Consider the following 20,198-nt stretch of genomic DNA (forward strand, 5'->3'; position numbering starts at 1 on the left):
GAAGTTCAGGATCTTCTAAAGAGCTTCTGAAATGGTATGGTAGGCTGACAAAATGTTAAAGGATTTCTACCATCCGTTTCTGTAGACGTCCAACAAGTCCCTTTCTTTATGCTTAGAAAAAAAGACAAAAGGGGAGACTTCATTACAATGTACAAATATCTTAATGGTCAGTACAGAAATCTCGCAAAAAAGTTCTTTTTATACCTAGGCCTGTTCGCCTAGAGGAGAGGAAGTTCTACCATCGCCATAGACAAAGGTTCTTTACTGTGCGAGCCACAAGATGTTGTAATGGCTGATAATATGAACATGTTGAAGAGGGGCCTAGGTGGCTTTCTGGAGAGCAATAATATCACATCATATGGGACTAAAACTTTTTTGTCAGTTGTTTCTGTTGATACAGTGATTTATTCTGACCGCCGTATTACGGGAAGAAATTTTTCACTGCTTTGGACCAATTGGCATCAGTCTTCCCAGGTTTCTGCTTTATTCTGGATCAACACAGTATAATGCATAGGTTGTCTTTTTCTAACATTTTTTACTAAGCTACTATGAACTGTTTTCAGTTCATAAAGAAATGGCAGGCTGACGGCACCTAAGTGCTTCTCCGCACTGCCGAGTTTTTTTTATGTACACCCTGCAACGTCCTGCTCGAGTTGCTAGAAAAGAGCACACACCCCGCTTTCTCCAAGCCCCAGCCGTCGCCGCCCGGCTCCTAGCTTCTCGAGCAGAAGGTACAATTACATTTCGAGGCATGCTTAAATTGATGATGCTTAGAGGGGTTCCAAGAGGGGCTCTAGTGACATCAGCGTGTGCACTTATGGCTAACTTACATATTTTTAAAGTCTTTTTCTTTTGTAAATGTGCTGTTTCTTTATGCACTAAAAACAGATCCACTTAGTGCTTAAAGAAACGGCCACAAGTGCTGGACATCTGCAATCAGTGAAACTGATGTAAATATCCTTAAAGCTGCCCATACATTTTCAATAAAAATAATAATAAATCTTTATTTATATAGCAATATTCTTACCCACAGTGCCTTGTCCTACATATACAGACACATTGGGCCTTATTTACTAAGAGTTGCGGAGCACACTTTTGTTGGACCCTGTGCTGTTTTCGGGTTTCGGAGAGCTGTGACAAGTATTTAACAGGGGTTTGTGCTGGGATTGTGTCGCACATGATAATTTTTTGGCGCAGCTGTGCTGGCTTCCATGTGACACAGATTGGGAGGCATGCTGTCAGACGATCCGACTGATTCGGACTGAGTGCGGGATTTGGCTTTCAAATTGTGTCACAAGACAATGCACTTAAATACACCAGGAAGAAGAAGGTGAACTCCGGCGGACCTGAGCGGGGAAGCGACGCATGCAGGATATCGGGCGCACAATCTTAGTGAATAGTGGCAGAGTGCATTCTCGTCGGAAATGTGTCCCATTAAGACTTTACAGAGCAATAACATTATCAGAGTTCACAATGGCCCATATTTACTAAGGGCTGTGCGCCAGTTTTCTGTCAGACTTTGCCTGCTCTTTTCATTGCAAACTGCCTGCACAGGTATTAAAGAAGTGTCTGAGACACATTTGCAGCGCGCCCTTCATTATACACAGGCAAACACACTTTTAGTGCAGTTTGCACTACTCTTTATAAATGTGCCCCTATGAGGGTTCTGGTCACAAGAGCCTACAATCTACCTGACAGCTGCTCACTTGTCAACAATAATTTCTCCTACCTCCCCTATACACAAACATTCTTGGTTTTTGTTGAGTATGCATGTCTTTTCAGTGGATGAGCGATGTGAACTACTACCATACACCTGTGGTTGCAGCTTATCTCTTCTAAGGGTTGTGCTTTGAAATTCACCTTTCTCCATCATTTATCAGGAAAGAGGGCAAAGGAGTTTTCTTCTCCTGATAAAGTTTGATCTACTTTAATTTAATATTTTTGGGGAGTTTTACACTTAATTCTGTAGAGATAAGTGATTCGATTAGTGCTTAGAACTACATTTCAAAAGTGAAATAACCCACAATGCAGTTTAAAAAAATTGTCTTAGAAAATAGCAACCCAACGGAGCTTGGCGTTTTATATATAAAGAAAATTGAAATTACATAACACAATGGGGCACATTTACTTACCTGGTCCAGTCGCGATCCAGCGGCACGTTCTCCGACGCTGATTCGGGTTCTGCCGGGATTCACTAAGGTCCGTGCGCCGATATTCACCAGGTGTCGCTGCTGCGCCGAGGTCCGCCGAAGTTCACCTGCTTTTTCCTGGTGTATGTGAGTGCTTGATCTTGCGACACAAATGGCTTTTTAAATTCTTTTTTCCGAATCCTTCGGGTTGTCCGGTGGCCACGCCCCCGATTTCTGTTGCGCGAAAGTCGGCGCGATTGCGCCAAAAATCGATTGCGTGCGCCACAATCCCGTGAAATACAGTGCAAAGCGGAAATATTCGGGAAAAACCCGACGGATTCGCGGCTGCGGACCCTTAGTAAATGTGCCCCAATGTCCTTGTTAAAAAAGACCAAAATAATATGTATTCCACTGACCCATCAACCCAAGACAGACTATGTATAAGAAGAAATACAAAACGCCACAGTTTACACTTTGTTTTCTAACAATATTTGCTTAGCCACCTTAACCCATACTTTAAAGTCTAAAATAGAAAGTGAAGTCAAAGTTAACCCCTTCTCGACATGCGACGTAATCGTACGTCGGGTGCATGGAGAGGGCTTACTTGCCCAGTGACGTCATCAGGGGGCAACGATCGGTTGCCATTGGGTCTTACGAATAAAATAAAAATAAAATTATTTAAAAAAAAAAAAATTGTATTAAAACCTAAAAATTCAAAATGCCCTCTTTTCCCTAGTATAAATATAAACAGTAAAAATCATAAACACATTAGGTATCACCACGTCCACAAATTCCTGATCTATCAAAATATACCGTATATGCCGGCGTATAAGACGACTGGGCGTATAAGACGAACCCCAACTTCTGCCCTAAAATATAGAATTTGGTATATACTCACTGTATAAGACTACCCCTCTCCCAAATGAAAAAAAGTCTGCTTAAAACTTTGCAAAACAAACAAGAGAGCAAGTGCCTGGTGATCATAACTGTAAGCTGCGATATTAATGAAGATCCGACATGCTTCTGTAAGTGCCGCCTGTGACCCCCAGCTCTGTGACGCCGACCGCTGTGACAGGGCGGCTGCATTAGCATACAGCGCGCCGCCCTGTCAGCGCGTACTAAGCCTCTTCTAATGACTGTGAGAGGCGGACTGCCGCGCATGCGCGGCGGTCCCAGGAAGCGGCTCTCTACACGCTGACGGGGAAAAAAAACACCTCACACAGTGCGGCCCCCGTATATCCGGCGTATAAGACGACCCCCCACTGAAGCCATTATTTTAAGGGGTTAAAAAGTAGTCTTATACGCCAGTATATACAGTAATAAAGTTTTTTCACTGTGTTTAACCCCGTAACAGATATTAACACTCAATGTCGAAAATGGAACTTTTTTGCCATTTTGAAAAATATTAAAAATACAATAATAAAATAAATATTTGTACAGGAGGTTTTAATCCTTGTAAATGTATGAAAAAAATTATAAAACCTATACAAATTTGGTATCCCTGTCATCGTACCAAAGAATAAAGCAGACATATCATTTGGGGCGCACAGTGAAATCCCAACAAGAAAACTGTGCAGATGCGTTCTTTCACAATTTTCCCTGCATTTGGAATTTTTTTCCCACTTCCCAGTACATGGCATGGGATATTAAATACCATCACTGTGAAGTGCAATTTGTTATGCAGAAAACAAGCTGTCACACAGCTCTGTATATGGAAAAATAAAAAAGTTATAGATTTTTGAAGGTGGGAAATTAAAAATTAAAATGCAAAAACGAAAAAGGGCCTCAGCATGAAGGGGTTAAAGAAGAGACCCATTTTACAACCATAAAGATGATTGCCAAAATAAAATAAAATCTGAATGGAGAGGAAGGTTACACATGCACCCTGACACACTATACCAGTGATGGCGAACCTTTTAGAGACCGAGTGCCCAAACTACAACCAAGACCCACTTAATTATCGCAAAGTGCCAACACAGAAATTTAATTTGAGATTTATACTCCCTTCTCTGTCACAGCTTTCATTGATACCAGCACCTGAGGCACCGATAAAGCATAAAATAGAAGAAATTTGGATGATCATTGTAGCTTCCCTCCAGGGTTCCCTAAACAGGAAGAATTGTCAGGGCTGGATAGTAGCTACAATGATAATCCAGATCCGTCCACACCTTCCCACTCCTCCAGTAGGCCCAGGTAGAGCTGTCACTTTACTATAGCTCTGTGCACAGCAAGTCCTGGGCAGTCTGGGACTGCAAGAAGATACCTAGAGTCATCTCTGGTGATGGCCTGAGTGCCCACAGAAAGGGCTCTGAGTGCCACCTCTGGCACCAGTGCCATAGGTTAGCCACCACTGCACTATACATTGTTAATGGCACTTCCAGAGATACAGTGCAGGTGTAGTATTCTATAACATGACTTTCTGCATCTTATCTCAGAATACAAAAGATATTACAAATCCATTAAAGGCCAAAGTTCTTTGTTAACTGGTTACAAGTCTTTGTAACCTTTTGTATAGAATATATGTAGCCATCTGCTACCTTTTGCAGGATTAATAAACAATAATAAATCTTAATTTATATAGCACTATCATATTCTGCAGCAGTAGGAATGAGGAGCCTGCTCTCAAGAGTTTACAATCTATGAAAGTAGTACAAATGATCAACCTTCTGCTTCATTCAATTAGATATTGTGACCCCCATTCTCTGGATTAGTGGAGGTTCTAGCTTTTGGATCCCAATCACCAATTAAATAGGTAAGCAAATGGAAAGTTAAAAAGAACAGAAAAAAGTCAGGGTTTTATCATGTTTCCTATTGTACGAAAAGAAGTTTTCTGTTACAGAAACATCTCTGTTTAAAACATTCCCGGCAGACCACTGCAGAGTAGAACTAGATAGTTCTCTGCTGCTCCAAAATAATCATTGTCTCTGATGCTGGATGATTAATCTGGTGCAATATAACCCTGGCAAGTCCTACTTTGCACCCCCACGGACTGAACTTTCTGGCGCACAGGTTATTTTGTGACGCAATCCTTTTGCCAAGGCCACAGCCCGGACAAACCTGAAAGCTGTTTAAAAATGGTCTAAAACCTGCAATGAAACCGTGGTAAGGCATTTCAGGTGCAAATTACGCCAGTGTTCTGGCATAGACAAATTAATACATCTGCCCCAAGTATGAACTGGTGAAGCCTTTTGCTATAGTCTCTGCTGGCTTTCCGGCAGGCCCGGCATTCAATTATATACATAATAAGGAACTAGCAGTCCATCAAGACTGAAAGCAATGTTACACTGTGATTTAAGGTAATTACATTTTTTATTTCATAGATGTAATTTTCTGTTTTAGATCCAGTATGTTGCATAAAAGCAGCACCATGGGCCAAATAGAGGATGAAGCGACAGCATTGTGTTGCTGACACTGACAGCTTTGTGTGGGAGTGGAAGTCTCAGTGCTTAGATGCTTGATGCTGATTAGAGGGGATTACCAGAGTTCTAGCATGCCTTGAACTTTGCCTTGCTTGGCAAGAAACTAAACCTTCACTCCATGGCTAAAAATGCTATGTAGCAGAAAGCTGTACTAAAACCATGCTGATATGACATCACTGGGTGTGCATGGATTATATTGGAACATAATATTCTTTTATTTCTAAGAAATCTTTTCACTTTATCTATTTACTATATAGTATTTTTATACTTATTTGTGTATTTTATTTCACAAGTCAGTAGGTCAGGTGATATTAGTACTGTAAACTTTTTAATTCAATGCATGAGAGAACTATAATTCCTTTTCCTAGTGTTGCACTGGTTCTTTACACCCCAATATAGGAGAGAATATTTATATGTTATAATATAATAGGTGGGATAAGGGAAACTGTCTCTAAGCTACTTGAAGGCAGCCACCTTAAAGCATAACTGTAAATTTACTGACAAAAAATAGTTTTAGCACAGCTGTAAAGGACCTTTGACAACAATTCCTATGATACCTGTATTATGCTGCTGGTTTCTTCCTAGCCTTAGATACAGCCTGATATATCTATCATCATTTCTAATAAATATTCAGCTATTCCTGAAGTGTCCTGGTTGTGACATCAGCTTAGGGCACAGAGGCCACAGCATTGAGGACATTCATATGAATCAGGATAGCATGTTTGTAATTGGCTGATTTGACGAATGTGATGAGTCACATGCTTGTAACATCACCCAAGGTCCTACAGCCTGATATATCTATCATCATTTCTAATAAATATTCAGCTATTCCTGAAGTGTCCTGGTTGTGACATCAGCTTAGGGCACAGAGGCCACAGCATTGAGGGCATTCATATGAATCAGGATAGCATGTTTGTAATTGGCTGATTTGACGAATGTGATGAGTCACATGCTTGTGACATCACCCAAGGTCCTATTTTTTTGCTCTCCTCTACTACTGCCCCTCCCAACAAGCCACCTGTCCCCTCTAGCTGTTCTATACGGTTTCTCATGTTTGCATGCAGGGCCGGTGCCAGCACTGGTCATACCTGTGTAAGTTCTGGGGCCCAGAGTTGCTGGTGGGCCCACATAAGGATGTACATAATGAATCCATTTTGTCGGTGAGGAGGCTTTTGATAAAATAACCATGAGGGGGCTGTATATAAAATAACCATGAGGGGGCTGTTTGGTATGATTAATTATGGAATATTTTAGGGAACAGTAGACTGTTTAACCTCTGAAATGTTAATGCTGCCACACAAGTTCCCTGCAAAGAGGCCCACTGAGGCTCTCTTGCACAGGGGTCTACTGAAACCTGGAGTCGACCCTGGTTACAAGGCAGCGTGGCAATTGGAGATTAGGCTGGGTGAACAAGGTAAAATCTCTTCTAGCAGCTAAACCTGCCAATTAGAATAAATGAGATAATTGCTAATTTTTGCTTACTGCTGAATTAGACAAAAGTTTTTATAATTTACAGTTGCACATCAAGTTCACCAGCTCATTTTGATTTACAGCCCCGAGGTAGCTTCGGCGCTGCGCACGGCCATGCGCGGGATAGGAAGTGCCGGAGGCGTCACGCGTGCACGGCCGCGTGCAGCGCCGAAGCTACCTCGGGGCTGTAAATCGAAATGTGTTTAAACCACGATATAGCGGTTTAAAACACTAGCTAAGGTAAGCTCTGGCACCAGCTCACCCTAAGCTGGTGCCCGGTGTTTACATCTAATACCTACCATCAGAAGTGGTAGGTTTCCTTTAACATCAAGCATGGCCTACAAGTAGATTAGGGCATGATGTGGAATAATAGTTACAACAGTATATCTAGTCACAGCCCAACTGTTTACAGGGCTGAATTTGCTAGGTCAGATGCCGTTAATGCAAAAAAGGGTCATGGTTAATAATACCGTCTGAGCTGGCATCAGTAACCAGGGAATATCTTTATGAAATACTATACTGGGTGCTATAGATCATTCTTATATGTGTGTGTTAGATGCTCTAAACACCGATGGTCTCCATTATCCTGAAACTGAGAAATCATCATTTGATTATTTCTGTATTTGTCTTCCAGAAATCTTCTCTATGTGTATCCACAAAGGTTGAATTTTGCAAATCGACTTTCATCTGCAAGAAATATCACAATCAAAATACAGTTCATGTGTGGAGAAGATCCAAAGAATGCTTTGCCGGTAAATAGACTGAGATACAGAAAGAAAGAACTATTTCATACAATTTAACCATTTAGTCCTTCACATTAAAGAGCACACTGGGGAGATTTATGGATTGATTGCAAGGCAAATCGTAGTGGGTTATACTACTTTCTCCCTGCACTGCTTTCAATAAATTCATCTTTTTTCACTCTCTGGATAGATCTTGGTTTTGGGCTGTTAAACCCCTTTAATAGGTGATCAGATGTTCTCATTCATTTTATTATAGCGGATCCATGAGGGTGATTTGGGACCCCCACCCACAGCAACGGCCCACAGGTATTTATGGATTGGTGGTTTAGTGTCCAAAAATCGCCCTTCAACTAGTCCCGCTGTGCCATGCTATTAAAAAACCTTTTTACTTACCTAAAAAATTGGTCCAATGAGGGACATTGGACCAATTTGTTGGTTTGTCCAGCATGTAGTTTGCCGGCATCATTGTGCGCAGGTGTGGGGAGCTCTGGACTGAGGAAAGTACAAATGTCTCTTTTTTTTATAACTGTATTATTATTAAAGTTTTTCAGTTTTTCCAGCATTCACAATAATCATAATGTAACATAAGTGTAAGAAGCAACAGGCAATCATTGTTCCGTTAAGGTAATCTTACAGGCTCATGCCAACTGGCAAAGACCAATATATAGAGGTATGGGAGGTCCCTCAAGACTAGTTCTGGTAACTTCTCCAAAGAGAACAGAGAACAACAGATGAAGGACTGGAGACATAAGGGATAAGGGTGAGGGATGATATCTAAGTTGGGTGTCTACTAATGTGGAAGCTAACATTTAAGCAGACACTGTGAGGTGTCCTACAGTACAAATCTCCTGTATTCTTGTGCAAAATTCCACTCGAGAAATCGGTGTGAGTTGTTTCCATTGCCGTAAGAAGGTCCAAAAGTAACCTAGAGGTGTGCTTACCCATTCCTTTAGGATACAGATTTAACAAACAGATACTAGGGTCTAGGGGGATCTGGTATTTCAGAACGGAGGAAAAAATATTTGTGACTGTGAAGGTCTCTTTTTTTATTAGCAGGCACAGTGGGACTACCTTAAGGGCGATTTGGGACACTAAACCACCATACGGACCTTCATTGTCCCAAATCACCCTGACAGGTGTCCTTTACATGTTAAACCTGCAGTGAGAGAGAGAGCGACCGCTGCACTACGTAAAGAGCTTCTTGTTTCCTGCACTCAGCTGATCAGGGTGCCCCTGATCACCTATTAATGACCTGTCCTATAGATCGGTTATTTATATTTAAGTCTTAAAGGGGTTGTTCCTACTATTTTAGCTATCCAATACCGACTAGGAAAATGTGGGTATTCTGGAAAACAGGGTGGAGCTCACGTAGGCACTCACATATGCAGTGAGTGCCAAAGATACATGATCACTGTGCTCAGCAATTTTTTACACTAACTTACAATTCAATGGAGCAGCAGTGCGCATGCTCGTCTTGCCGGTTTAACCATAAGGGAGAACAGGGCCCCCCTCCTTTGGATTGCTAGGGGCCCAACTGTCAAAACTTTAATTATTGTTGCAACTCTTTTAAAAACGCTTTACCCTTTAAATCACTTGTGGATTAGGGACAAGTGTCTGAATGTTGGCTGTTCAATCTCCTCTTGAGTTATTCAAGAACCCCATTTGAACAGAGTGGTGGTCACAATAATATACAATTTACATCTCCATATATCTATATAGTGATAACTGGATAATGGAGCAGTAGCACTCATGTACAACTGCAGTGCCATTCATAAGGAGATATTCAGAACCATTGCTTACCTGATTGTTAGGGGTCCCAATTTTCAAAACCCCGACAACCACAATCTTATTCGAGAAGGGCGCTCATTCCTGATTTTTCAACTAACTATGTTATTACTTATTTTATTTTTATACATAACCCATGATCTGTAAAGCATTGTCGAATATGATGGCGCTATGTAAAGATGTATTATTATTTATTAAACTCATATACCCTTATCCAAACCTTTGCCACCCTAACCACTGATGGACTTTTTTGAGGCTTATCCAAACATAGACAAACTACACTGCAAATTACTGTATATACTCCAGTATAAGCCGAGACCCCTAATTTTACCACCAAAAACTCGGAAAACCTATTGACTCAAGTAAAAGCCAAGGGTGGCAAATGCATTGGTCACTCCCCCCCCCCCAGTATATAGCCAGCCTGCCTCCTGTAGTATACAGCAAAGCCCAGCCTGCCCCCAGTAGTATACAGCCACCTCTGCCTGCCCCCAGTAGTATACAGCACAGCCCAGCCTGCCCCCAGTAGTATACAGTACAGCCCAGCCTGCCCCCAGTAGTATACAGCACTGCCCAGCCTGCCCCCAGTAGTATACAGCACTGCCCAGCATGCCCCCAGTAGTATACAGCACTGCCCAGCCTGCCCCCAGTAGTATACAGCACAGCCCAGCTTGCCTCCAGTAGTATACAGCCTGCCAGCATTAAAAAAATTAAATAAACTTATATACTCACCCTTCGGTGGCCCCGATGTGCAGCGCTGCTCCCCCGATGTCCGCGCGGGTCCTCTTCTGGCTTCCACAGCCGTCTTCTCTCTTCTGTAAGATATTCAAATATTCATCGAAGTAAAAGTGGCAAAAAAAAGTGGTGATTCAGACATTTGGGCGCTATTTTCCATTACGGTGTTCACGACTGGGAATAATCTTTTTAAAATTTCGACAAAGCAGGCATTTTGGGTATGTGCTGATTTTTGTTTTGATTTTAATTTTTTAAAATTATTATTATTTTTACTATTATTTCAGACACTCTAGAATACTTTAACCCTCAGGGTCTGATTGCTCAAACTATATACTGCAATACTAATATATTGCAGTATGTAGTAATTTTACTATAGTCATCGGCAGGCTATTAGAGATCACTATTATCCATGGCTGGCTTACAAGTCTCTATGAGACTGTAGACTGCCATGGGAAATGATCACCGCCCTCTGATGATGTCATGGTGGGTGGCGATCAGCCATCCAAGATAGTAGCGCCAATTGGCAGCTCTGTTAACAGGTTCCTAAGGTGCTAGCACCGACCGCGCAGTTACAGAAGGGTGTCAGCTTTGTTATAGAGCCGACGCCCGATGTGTATGGAGAGAGCTCAGCCATTGAGCTCTCTCCTTACACCCCCACAGCATCATAATGTAAAAGTACATCCTGGTGCACTAAGGGGTTAATATATGTTCTTTGCAGTTTGTTCAGTTTCTGTGCCTTAAGAAATAAGACAAGAATGCACTTGTAGGGGAGAAAAGTTTTTCTTTAGATCTATTTTTTGTACTGTGGTAATGTAATGGTTAAAGGAAATTTGCCGTTGAAATCAAGCATGATAGACTTACTGATAGATCCAGGCACTGTGAATGGGTTAATCCTCTTAAAATTTGTTATTCATGGCCTTCTTCTCTCTAAAACAAAATTTGAAAATTATGAGCCAGAAGCCCTCTGGGGTTGTTACTGGAGCCCCTCTGTGCTGCAGCTTCACAGGCTATTATAGTCTTCCCCTTCCCCTCACTCTGCCTGATGGGCTCTAGTAACGTCCCCAGTCTCTTTAGCCGGTCTAGTTCATTAAAAAAAATGATGATTTTAGAAGGACAAGTCCCTGGAGAACAAATACTGTATAATAATATTACCACAGTTGCGGTGCCTGGATCAAGGTGAGTTTTCCTACTACAGGGGCTGGGGAGGCTGTATGCTACAGGGGCTGGCAGACTATATACTGGGAGGCTGTAACCAATGCATTTCCCACCCTCGGCTGATACTCAAGTCAATAAGTTTTCCCAGTTTTTTGTGTTAAAATTAGGGGTTTCGGCTTATACTCGGGTCGGCTTATACTCGAGTATATACAGTAGGTTTCAAAATTAAATTTTACAGCCCTGTCGTTATCTTTTAAAGTTTAAAGTATTCTGGATTTTCAGGAAACTGTAGACCTTTCATAGTGACCATATCCTTAACATCTTAATGCTAAACAGTGTTAAATATCTACTTATTATAATGTATCCTTAAAAATTAATTACTTCAGTTCATCATGTAAGACATTTATTTTATAATATAGGTAATTTTTGGGAAGTCCAATGGGCCAGAGTTCCTGGATGAGGTGTACACAGCTGTCACATATCATAACAAGTAAGTGAAGGTTATATTATATGTATACATTGTGCAACTCTGGCAGTTTTATGACACGTATATGGTCTGTGCTATATAAAAAGGGTTGGTTAAAGGATATAATTATAGGAGAACTTAACTCCAAAGCACCTGTCAAAACATAGAAGTCACCATGTGGCTTCATGTGGAATGAAAAAATCTGCATGGCCCCCACCATCCTAATGCTTATTCTCCCAGACAAAAGTCTTGTCTTTGCATGTTACTATACAGAGTACATTTGTGTACCCAGGCTGCTAATAGAATGAACATGCCAATCCACCCAGACCAGATTTCAACAATGTTTTTTCTGAGCTTTTCAGATAAGATCTTTTCATTGACATCACACAAAACAACATTTACCAATATTTTCTGTGATTGTGCGGTGGGCCAACTCAGGTGACAGAACGTGTTGGAACAAATTATGATTTTTACAGGATACTGTGAAAATATTTATCCATCTAAAAGTATCAACAAAGTTATGGAAAAATTTGTGTAATTGAGTTGTGACTATGGGTTAGATAAGGTTTTAAGGTAAATCTAGTATAGACAGATAATATTCCAACTACAGCTTCATGGGAATCAGTTCCATTAACTGGAATAAAATAGTTTTTTATGCATGGATTTCTGCTAGCCCTTTTCTAAAGAGAATTGATTTTACCCCTAGAAATTCTGTAGCAAATTCTGTACAATGTGAAGGCATGGAAGTCCCGTAGGGCAATGGTTTCCTGCCGTTACCCATTCCTAATCCCAACCCATTGTGTAGTGCCCACAGTGTATACACCACCACTTACTTACCACTGCACTATATACTGGAGGACCCAACTATAAGGCATCAATCACACAGCCATTGGGGGACATATATACGTCCCCCATAGGCCAGCCATGGGCATACGGAGCGGTACGGTCATATGTTTCCCCATAATACTGTGCTGTGCACCATGTTTCTCTGTGGAGAGGGGCGGGGGGGGGGGGGGGGGGAGCAGCAGCTTTCATTTTCCTAGCAGTTGATAAAATTGAAGCTGAGCTCCGATTGTTGGCAACTAGAACAGTTTTTCTCTCTGGCATTGTTGATAAATATTTTTTTTCTTTTTACACTGTTAACCGTGCAGGTCCATTAACCCGTTCCCGGAACTGAGCCCTCTCCATAGCCCGTATGTCTTTGCTGCATATTGCAGCAAAGACTTACTGGTAACACCCGCAAGCAGTGCTAACATGGGCGCCGCCATCTTGGTGACGATAGTTGCTCCCCGTGTCGACATCAGGGAGCGGCGATTGGTCACCATGACCCGAGGCAGTCTTGTTTCAACCCAATCATTACAATGTACGATTTGCACATTTAAATTAATGAGATGGAAAATCCCCATATACTGCCATACAGTAGTATGGCAGTATATGGTAGGATCGATCAGACAACCTAGGGTTAAAGTATCCTACGGAGTTTGAAAAATAGTGAAAGTAAAAATAAAAAAAAGTTAAAAACAATTATAATAAAGAAACGTAAAAACTCAAATCACCCCCCTTTCCCTTGAACTGATATAAATATAAATAAACAGTAAAAATCAGAAACACATAAGGTATCGCTGCATCCAAAAATGCACGATCTATCAAAATCTAAAAACAGTTTTTTACTGTGTTTAACCTTGGCACTTTTTTGCCATTTTGAAAAATACAAAAGTTCATACAGTCCTAAAAATGGTAGTATTGCAAACATTCTCAAAAGTCGCACAAATTGACACCACCCACAGCTCTGTACAGCGAAGTATGAAAAAGTTATTAGCTCCAGAAGATGGCCAAATGAAAAAAAAAATTTGTACAGGAGCTTTTAATTTTTGTAAACGTACGAAAACATTATAAAACCTATGCAAATTTGGTATTTATAGTGATCGTACTGGCCCAAAGAATAAAGTATACATCTCTTTTGGAGCGCACAGTGAAAGGCGTAATATCCAAGCCCACAAGAGAAAGGCGCAAATGTGTTTTTTTCACCATTTTCATTGCATTTGCATTTCATTGCAATTTTTTTCCTCCTTCCCAGTACACGGCATGGAATATTCAATACTATCACTATGAAGTGCAATTTGTTACACAGACAACAAGCCCTCACAGAGCTCTTTGGTGTAAAAATAAAAAAAAGTTATAGATTTTTGAAGATGTGGAGTTAAAAATGGAGGGGGAAAATTTAGATTCCAGATTCATATAAGTGTATGGTGGTGGGTGATAAATCTGGTGCCGTATAAGACTGTCTAGTCGTACTCTGCACCTCCTATCAGTTGGCTTACTTTACGCCAGAATAATAAGGACAAAATTTTTTCTGGACAGCAGTATTTTTGGCGCAAGGACCTTTTTTGTGCAAGGCCACGCCCCCTTTTCAAGTCCATGCCCCTTTTGTCAAGCTAGTTGTAGGAGAGGCAGAAAACGGTCTAAACCCCTTTATAAATGTGGTGCAGACACTTTTTTTTAGTGCAAATTACGACAGAATTCTGTCATAGACAAATTAATAAATCTCCCCCATTATGTTATATTCTTATTGTTGCCAGTTGCTACTTTCCTGAAAATAAACTCAATATAATTTCAATATAAATAACATCTTTTATCTACAATCTCAAACCTGTATTACACCTGTTCAGGAACATCATTCTCCTCTGTCATGCGACCAATGGTTTCTCATGGTTGCATGTGTCCTATAGTCATAAAATACACTATATAAATTGTAATAATTTGGATGTTATTGTGATTTTTTGCTTTGATTTCAGGGCCCCTGATTTTTACGAAGAGGTTAAAATTAAACTACCTGCAAAGCTAACAGAAAAGCATCACCTCCTCATTACATTTTATCATATCAGCTGCCAGCAGAAAGTTGGGAGTTCAGTAGAAACTGTCCTTGGATATTCTGTAAGTGAAAATAGACCCAAAAGTGGCTCAATTTATACTTTTGAAATAGTCTGTTTATGTTACTTGTTATATTCATTTAAATGTGTCTCGCCCTTAGTGGTTCCCAATTTTGATGAATGATCGGCTACAAACTGGACATTACTGCCTCCCTGTGGCAACTGAAAAGCTGCCTGCAAACTACTCAATGCATTCTCCAGAGGTAATCCAATATTGTTTTACAGAACAAGGGCCATATTTTCAGTTATCGCCACTGATTTTTAGAGTTAGGTTGGATTCGAGCACACACTTTTCATGTAACAAAGATATATACTTCACCTGCCATTTTGAGTTTTCTCAAATTGTTGAGAAATTTCTAAAGTTGTGTGTGTGAATCTAACCTGTAGTCTGAGATGGTCTGTCAATGGGATTCAGAATGGGAATGTCCTGCAGTGCAGTGGCTGGTTGTGGCAGATACAGAAACTGCTATGTTCTAGGGCAGTGATGGCGAACCTATGGCACGGGTGCCAGAGGCGGCACTCAGAGCTCTTTCTGTGGGCACCCGCGCCATCGCCCCAGCACACCAGACAGGACTCAAAGAATCTTCCTGCAGTTCCAAGCAACTTAAAAGATGCTGCTTTCAGTCATATTTTGATACTTACTTCGCTACTTGGGACTGTAGGAAGAGGGAGAATGAATAGACCGGGCCGAATTATCTCTGGAGGACCTTCTGCTGGCCCCTACAGGTCTACAAAGGGACACTGGGAAAAAGCTAAAATTATGCAAATTTTTCATCATTCTACGGTGTTGCTGTCCTCAGGAGGCCAATATGATTGTTGAAGAACAGAGACCAGTATGTTACTGCTTTAACCCCATAGCGCAATAAGACGGGCTGGGCCCTCTTCATACTCACCGGGCATTTGCTTCATGATGAAGCAAATGCCCATCGCTAACACCCGCGATCGGTGCTTGCACCGATCGCGAGTGTTAACCCTTTGATTGCCGCCGGCAAAGCTGCCGGCGGCATTAAAGAGCCGGCGGCGCATGGGCGCCGCCATCTTGCCTCCGATCGTCACTCCCCGTGACGTCACCAGGGAGCGGCGATCCGTTGTCATGACAGCCTCGGATCACATAAAGATCCGAGGCTATCATGATCTCGGCTATCTATTACAATGTGCGATTTGCACATTGTAATAGATGGTATGCAAAATCCCCATATACTGCCATACTGTAGTATGGCAGTATATGATAGGATAAATCAGACAACCTAGGGTTAAAGTACCCTAGGGAGTCTGAAAAATAGTAAAAAAAATAAATAAAAAAAAGTAAAAAAAAAAAAATTAGATTAAAAAAACATAAAAATTCAAATCACCCCCCCTTTCCCTAGAACTGATATAAATATAAATAAATAGTAAAAATCCTAAACACATTAGGTATCGCCGCGTCCGAAAATGCCCGATCTATCAAAATATAATAACCGTTTTTCACTGCGTTTTACCCCGTAGCGGAAAATAGCGCCCGAAGTCGCAAATTGCATTATTTTGCCATTTTGAAAAATAGAAAAAATTCTATAAAAAGTGATCAAAAGGTTGCACAGTCCTAAAAATAAAAGCGTTGAAAACGTCATCAGAAGTCGCAAAAAATGACACCACCTACAGCTCTGTACACTAAAGTATGAAAAAGTTATTAGCGCAAGAACACTGTAAAATGAAGAATTTTTTTTCTGTACAGGAGGTTTTAATTTTTGTAAATGTATGAAAACATTATAAAACCTATACAAATTTGGTATCGCCGTGATCGTATTGACCCAATGAATGAAGTATACATGTCATTTGGGGCGCACAGTGAAAGCTGTACAAACCAAGCCTACAAGAAATGGCGCAAATGTGTTTTTTCATCATTTTCACTGCATTTAGAATTTTTTTTCCGCTTCCCAGTACACGGCATGGAATATTTAATACCATCACTACGAAGTGCAATTTGTTACGCAGAAAATGAGACATCACACAGCTCTGTACATGGAAAAATAAAAAAGTTATAGATTTTTGAATGTGGGGAGTGAAAAATAAAAACGCAAAAACGAAAAAGGGCCTGGTCCTTAAGGGGTTAATTTTTGGTTGGCACCTTGCGATAAATAAGGGGAGGGGGGTTTGGGTGTCTTTTTGGGCACTCGGCCGCTAAAAGGTTCGCCATCACTGTTCTAGGGCAAATTAGTTTACAGTCCCTCTATTTAATAGAGTCTATTATATCCACTAGTAATTATCTCAGGCTTTTTAGTTTTTTTTTTTTTCTATTATACTTGCACAAATTTTTTTGCATGTTTGCTGTAAAATTTGCAACTTTTTCACTCCCCTAGCACAGTTAGACGCACAAGCATTTTTTATTGTTCCGCCTGATATATCTTTAAAATCCAGAGGTGGACGTTTTGAAAATATTGCAATATTGGTGCAAATTCGCAGCTTGGCGCAAATAAACTCTAGTCCCAAGTAAGTGTAGGTGTAAGTGTATGACAACATTAGACCGCAGTATGTGAATATATCCTAAATGTCAGGTTCATTCACATTCATCCAGCCCTGCACTATACGACACCCAATTCTGTCTTCACAGTCACATCCAATATGTATACAGTGGGAAGATAGGCAGAGGAAAAGGGAACCTAGCACTCACTATGCAAAAGAGCCCAATGTCTACCATCCAGCAACTGCGAATATTCCACCATGGTCCATTATTTGTGTAATACCTTGTTGTGTTCAGGTGAGCACAAAATGTGGATAAAGTATTTAGGTGAAAGAACATTTCCTGGAAAAATGTAAAGATTATTTACTATAACAATAAACAACATATAAGCTTTCAAACCTTAAAGGAAATCTGCCATTTGCTTTTATGGATTATGAACCAAACATACCTTGAGAATGCTGTAGCTACACTGATGTAGAAATATATCTTATTTAATCCCTGAACTGAGTGGTTTTGCTGAAAAAACTATTATAAAATTATGATAATGAGGCTCTGCCGCTCCTGTGGCTGCCCCGTCACTCTCCTTACCCTAATTATGCACTGCTCCAGCCTTGTCCTGACCAGCATAAGCCGAGAATACATTAACACTGTGTGGTTTCTGACATAATCAATCGCTGCACCATCCCCAGCTGCTGTTTATGCGTAACCTGTGTGCGCTATATAAATAAAGGAATTATTATTATGAGTCATCCAGCTCAGGTTGATTAGTCCTGTCTGGACAGTTCAGGCAGCTCTTTTAAGCATGGAAGACAGTCTGCACCCAGCTTTTCCCAGGTCCAAGATATGTTTCTGCATCAGTTTAGCTACAGCATTCTAGTTTGTTTGGTTCATAATGCATAAAAACAAATGGTAGATTTCCTTTAAGGTTTATCAAAATGATACATTTTTAAGACCCAACAGACTTCCAAATTATGTACTTTGATGTCCTATAAAAATATCTAACTTTAGGTAACCATCTATGCAAAATCTGCCTCCACTGCCACTGTTCAAAAATAATGCGACGATTGACCATTCTCCACATGATCAGTGTATTGAGCGTAGTCTATGAAGCTGTACACACCCTGTGTGCATGACCAATATTTCTCAAAGATGCTCATATATTTAATAAGCAGAATGGCTCATGAATTTCTACCAGAGCTGGTGAACTTCTTGGGATGAATGTGTATTTAAAATGTATATCATGTGTTTTTCATTTTTTCATGTTGTATTTATTTTTACAGAAAATACCAGTACAATCCACATCCATTAAATGGGTTGAAGGGCACAAAGGAGTGTTTAATGTGGAAGTGCAGGCCGTATCTTCAGTGCATACTCAGGTATTATGTCTCGTCATTCATTTCTAACATGAATTCTTTACACAAAGTCTACTTTTATAATTTTGTTATGTTTAATTGTATAGAAAATAAAATCAGAATATTGTTATGTATTGATCTTTTAGCAAAATATGTATGGATTAACATTAGGTCTCAAGGGAAAATACTGGGGCAGATTTATCAAAAAGTGTCTCCAAGTAAGACTAGACAAAGTGCAGCCGTGACACAAAACTGGCGCAGACACTTTATTTACTGTATACATGTGCAAGCAATTTTCACATTCTTTTCAGTGAAAAGTCAGACAAAAAAATTGGCACTAACACTTTAATGAATGTGGAACATTATATCTTTGTTACAACAAGATGGGGTTCAAATATTCGGATATACAACCTGTCACAACAGTAAGTTACATAGAGCCAAGTGAAAAGAAAAAAACACAATTCTCCAGTAAGTTAACACATATCATCCATTCCAATTATCTGTACACATATAGGCAGGCTAATACTTTTATATCTATGTATATATATATATATATATATATATATATATATATATATATATATATATATTATATATATATATAGGACATTGATGAATATTTATTCTTTATTTCAGGACAACCACTTAGAGAAGTTCCTTACACTCTGCCATGCACTGGAAGGACCTGTAACTTTTCCCATACGAGTCTTGGATCAAAAGATCACAGAAAGTTCCCTAGAACATGACCTTAAACTAAGCTTAATTCAGTTGAGTTCTTCTAGACTAGAACCATTGGTGCTTTTCCTGCATCTTGTATTGGACAAACTGTTTCATCTTACTGTACAACCTATGATGATAGGCGGCCAAACGGGTAAGATCATTAGAACTACTAAATTAAAATACTGAAAACCCTCTTCTTTTTTCAGTTCAACATTGCAGTATTGAGGTCACTGTCCATAGACATATACCGGCAGATGGGGGTGTCCTGCTGAGCGGAGGCCATTTAAGCCTATGGTGGACAGATCCAAAGTATTGCATCCCTCCCCCAGTCTCCGCTGAGCATACGCACAGGGAAGTCCCCAGTAACTGTCTGTATAAGTGGCTATGCTGAGGGAAAATGACTAAACTTCGGCAGTAGCTGACTTTCAGAGGGGGAGAAATAGGATGGCGTATCCCACTGCTCTTTATGTACATACCGTGGTGATATGTCTTTGCCATCCTTTGTAAGGACACATCAGGAATCCACTGATTTATCCTTACAACAGATGACAAACATGCAGCGTGAACCCAGCTTTTGTAGGTAATTAGTAGTTAATGTATTTGAAATACTTTATGAAGAAACCTGCATGTGAATTTAATATTTCCATCACATATCTAGGTGACATATGCCAGAAAATCCTCCTGTGTATTTTGCAACATTTGCTGCAGATTTTACCTGTTCCATTCACTAAAAACAGAAAAATATGTTAAAATTTTGGAAGTTAGATTTCATTTTATGATACTAATACATCTTTATTTATAGAGAGCCATCATATTCTGCAGCTCTTTACAGATAAAGAGGTACATATACACAAAAAATA

The 20,198-nt window shown here is 40.2% G+C and overlaps 1 protein-coding gene across 3 annotated transcripts in view; it reads left to right on the forward strand.

Annotated features, from left to right (window-relative positions):
• DOCK8 (dedicator of cytokinesis 8) overlaps window positions 1-20,198 on the forward strand; it is a 120,552-nt gene that overhangs the window by 57,624 nt on the left and 42,730 nt on the right. For all 3 annotated transcript variants that reach the window (XM_072151529.1, XM_072151519.1, XM_072151539.1), the window contains 6 exons: window positions 7,653-7,770; window positions 11,853-11,923; window positions 14,695-14,833; window positions 14,931-15,032; window positions 18,547-18,642; window positions 19,255-19,489. In XM_072151529.1, coding sequence (XP_072007630.1) covers window positions 7,653-7,770; window positions 11,853-11,923; window positions 14,695-14,833; window positions 14,931-15,032; window positions 18,547-18,642; window positions 19,255-19,489 — 761 coding nt within the window. The remainder of the gene's footprint in view (window positions 1-7,652; window positions 7,771-11,852; window positions 11,924-14,694; window positions 14,834-14,930; window positions 15,033-18,546; window positions 18,643-19,254; window positions 19,490-20,198) is intronic.

This window comes from Engystomops pustulosus, chromosome 1 (genome assembly GCF_040894005.1).
Source record: "Engystomops pustulosus chromosome 1, aEngPut4.maternal, whole genome shotgun sequence".
Classification (NCBI taxonomy): domain Eukaryota; kingdom Metazoa; phylum Chordata; class Amphibia; order Anura; family Leptodactylidae; genus Engystomops; species Engystomops pustulosus.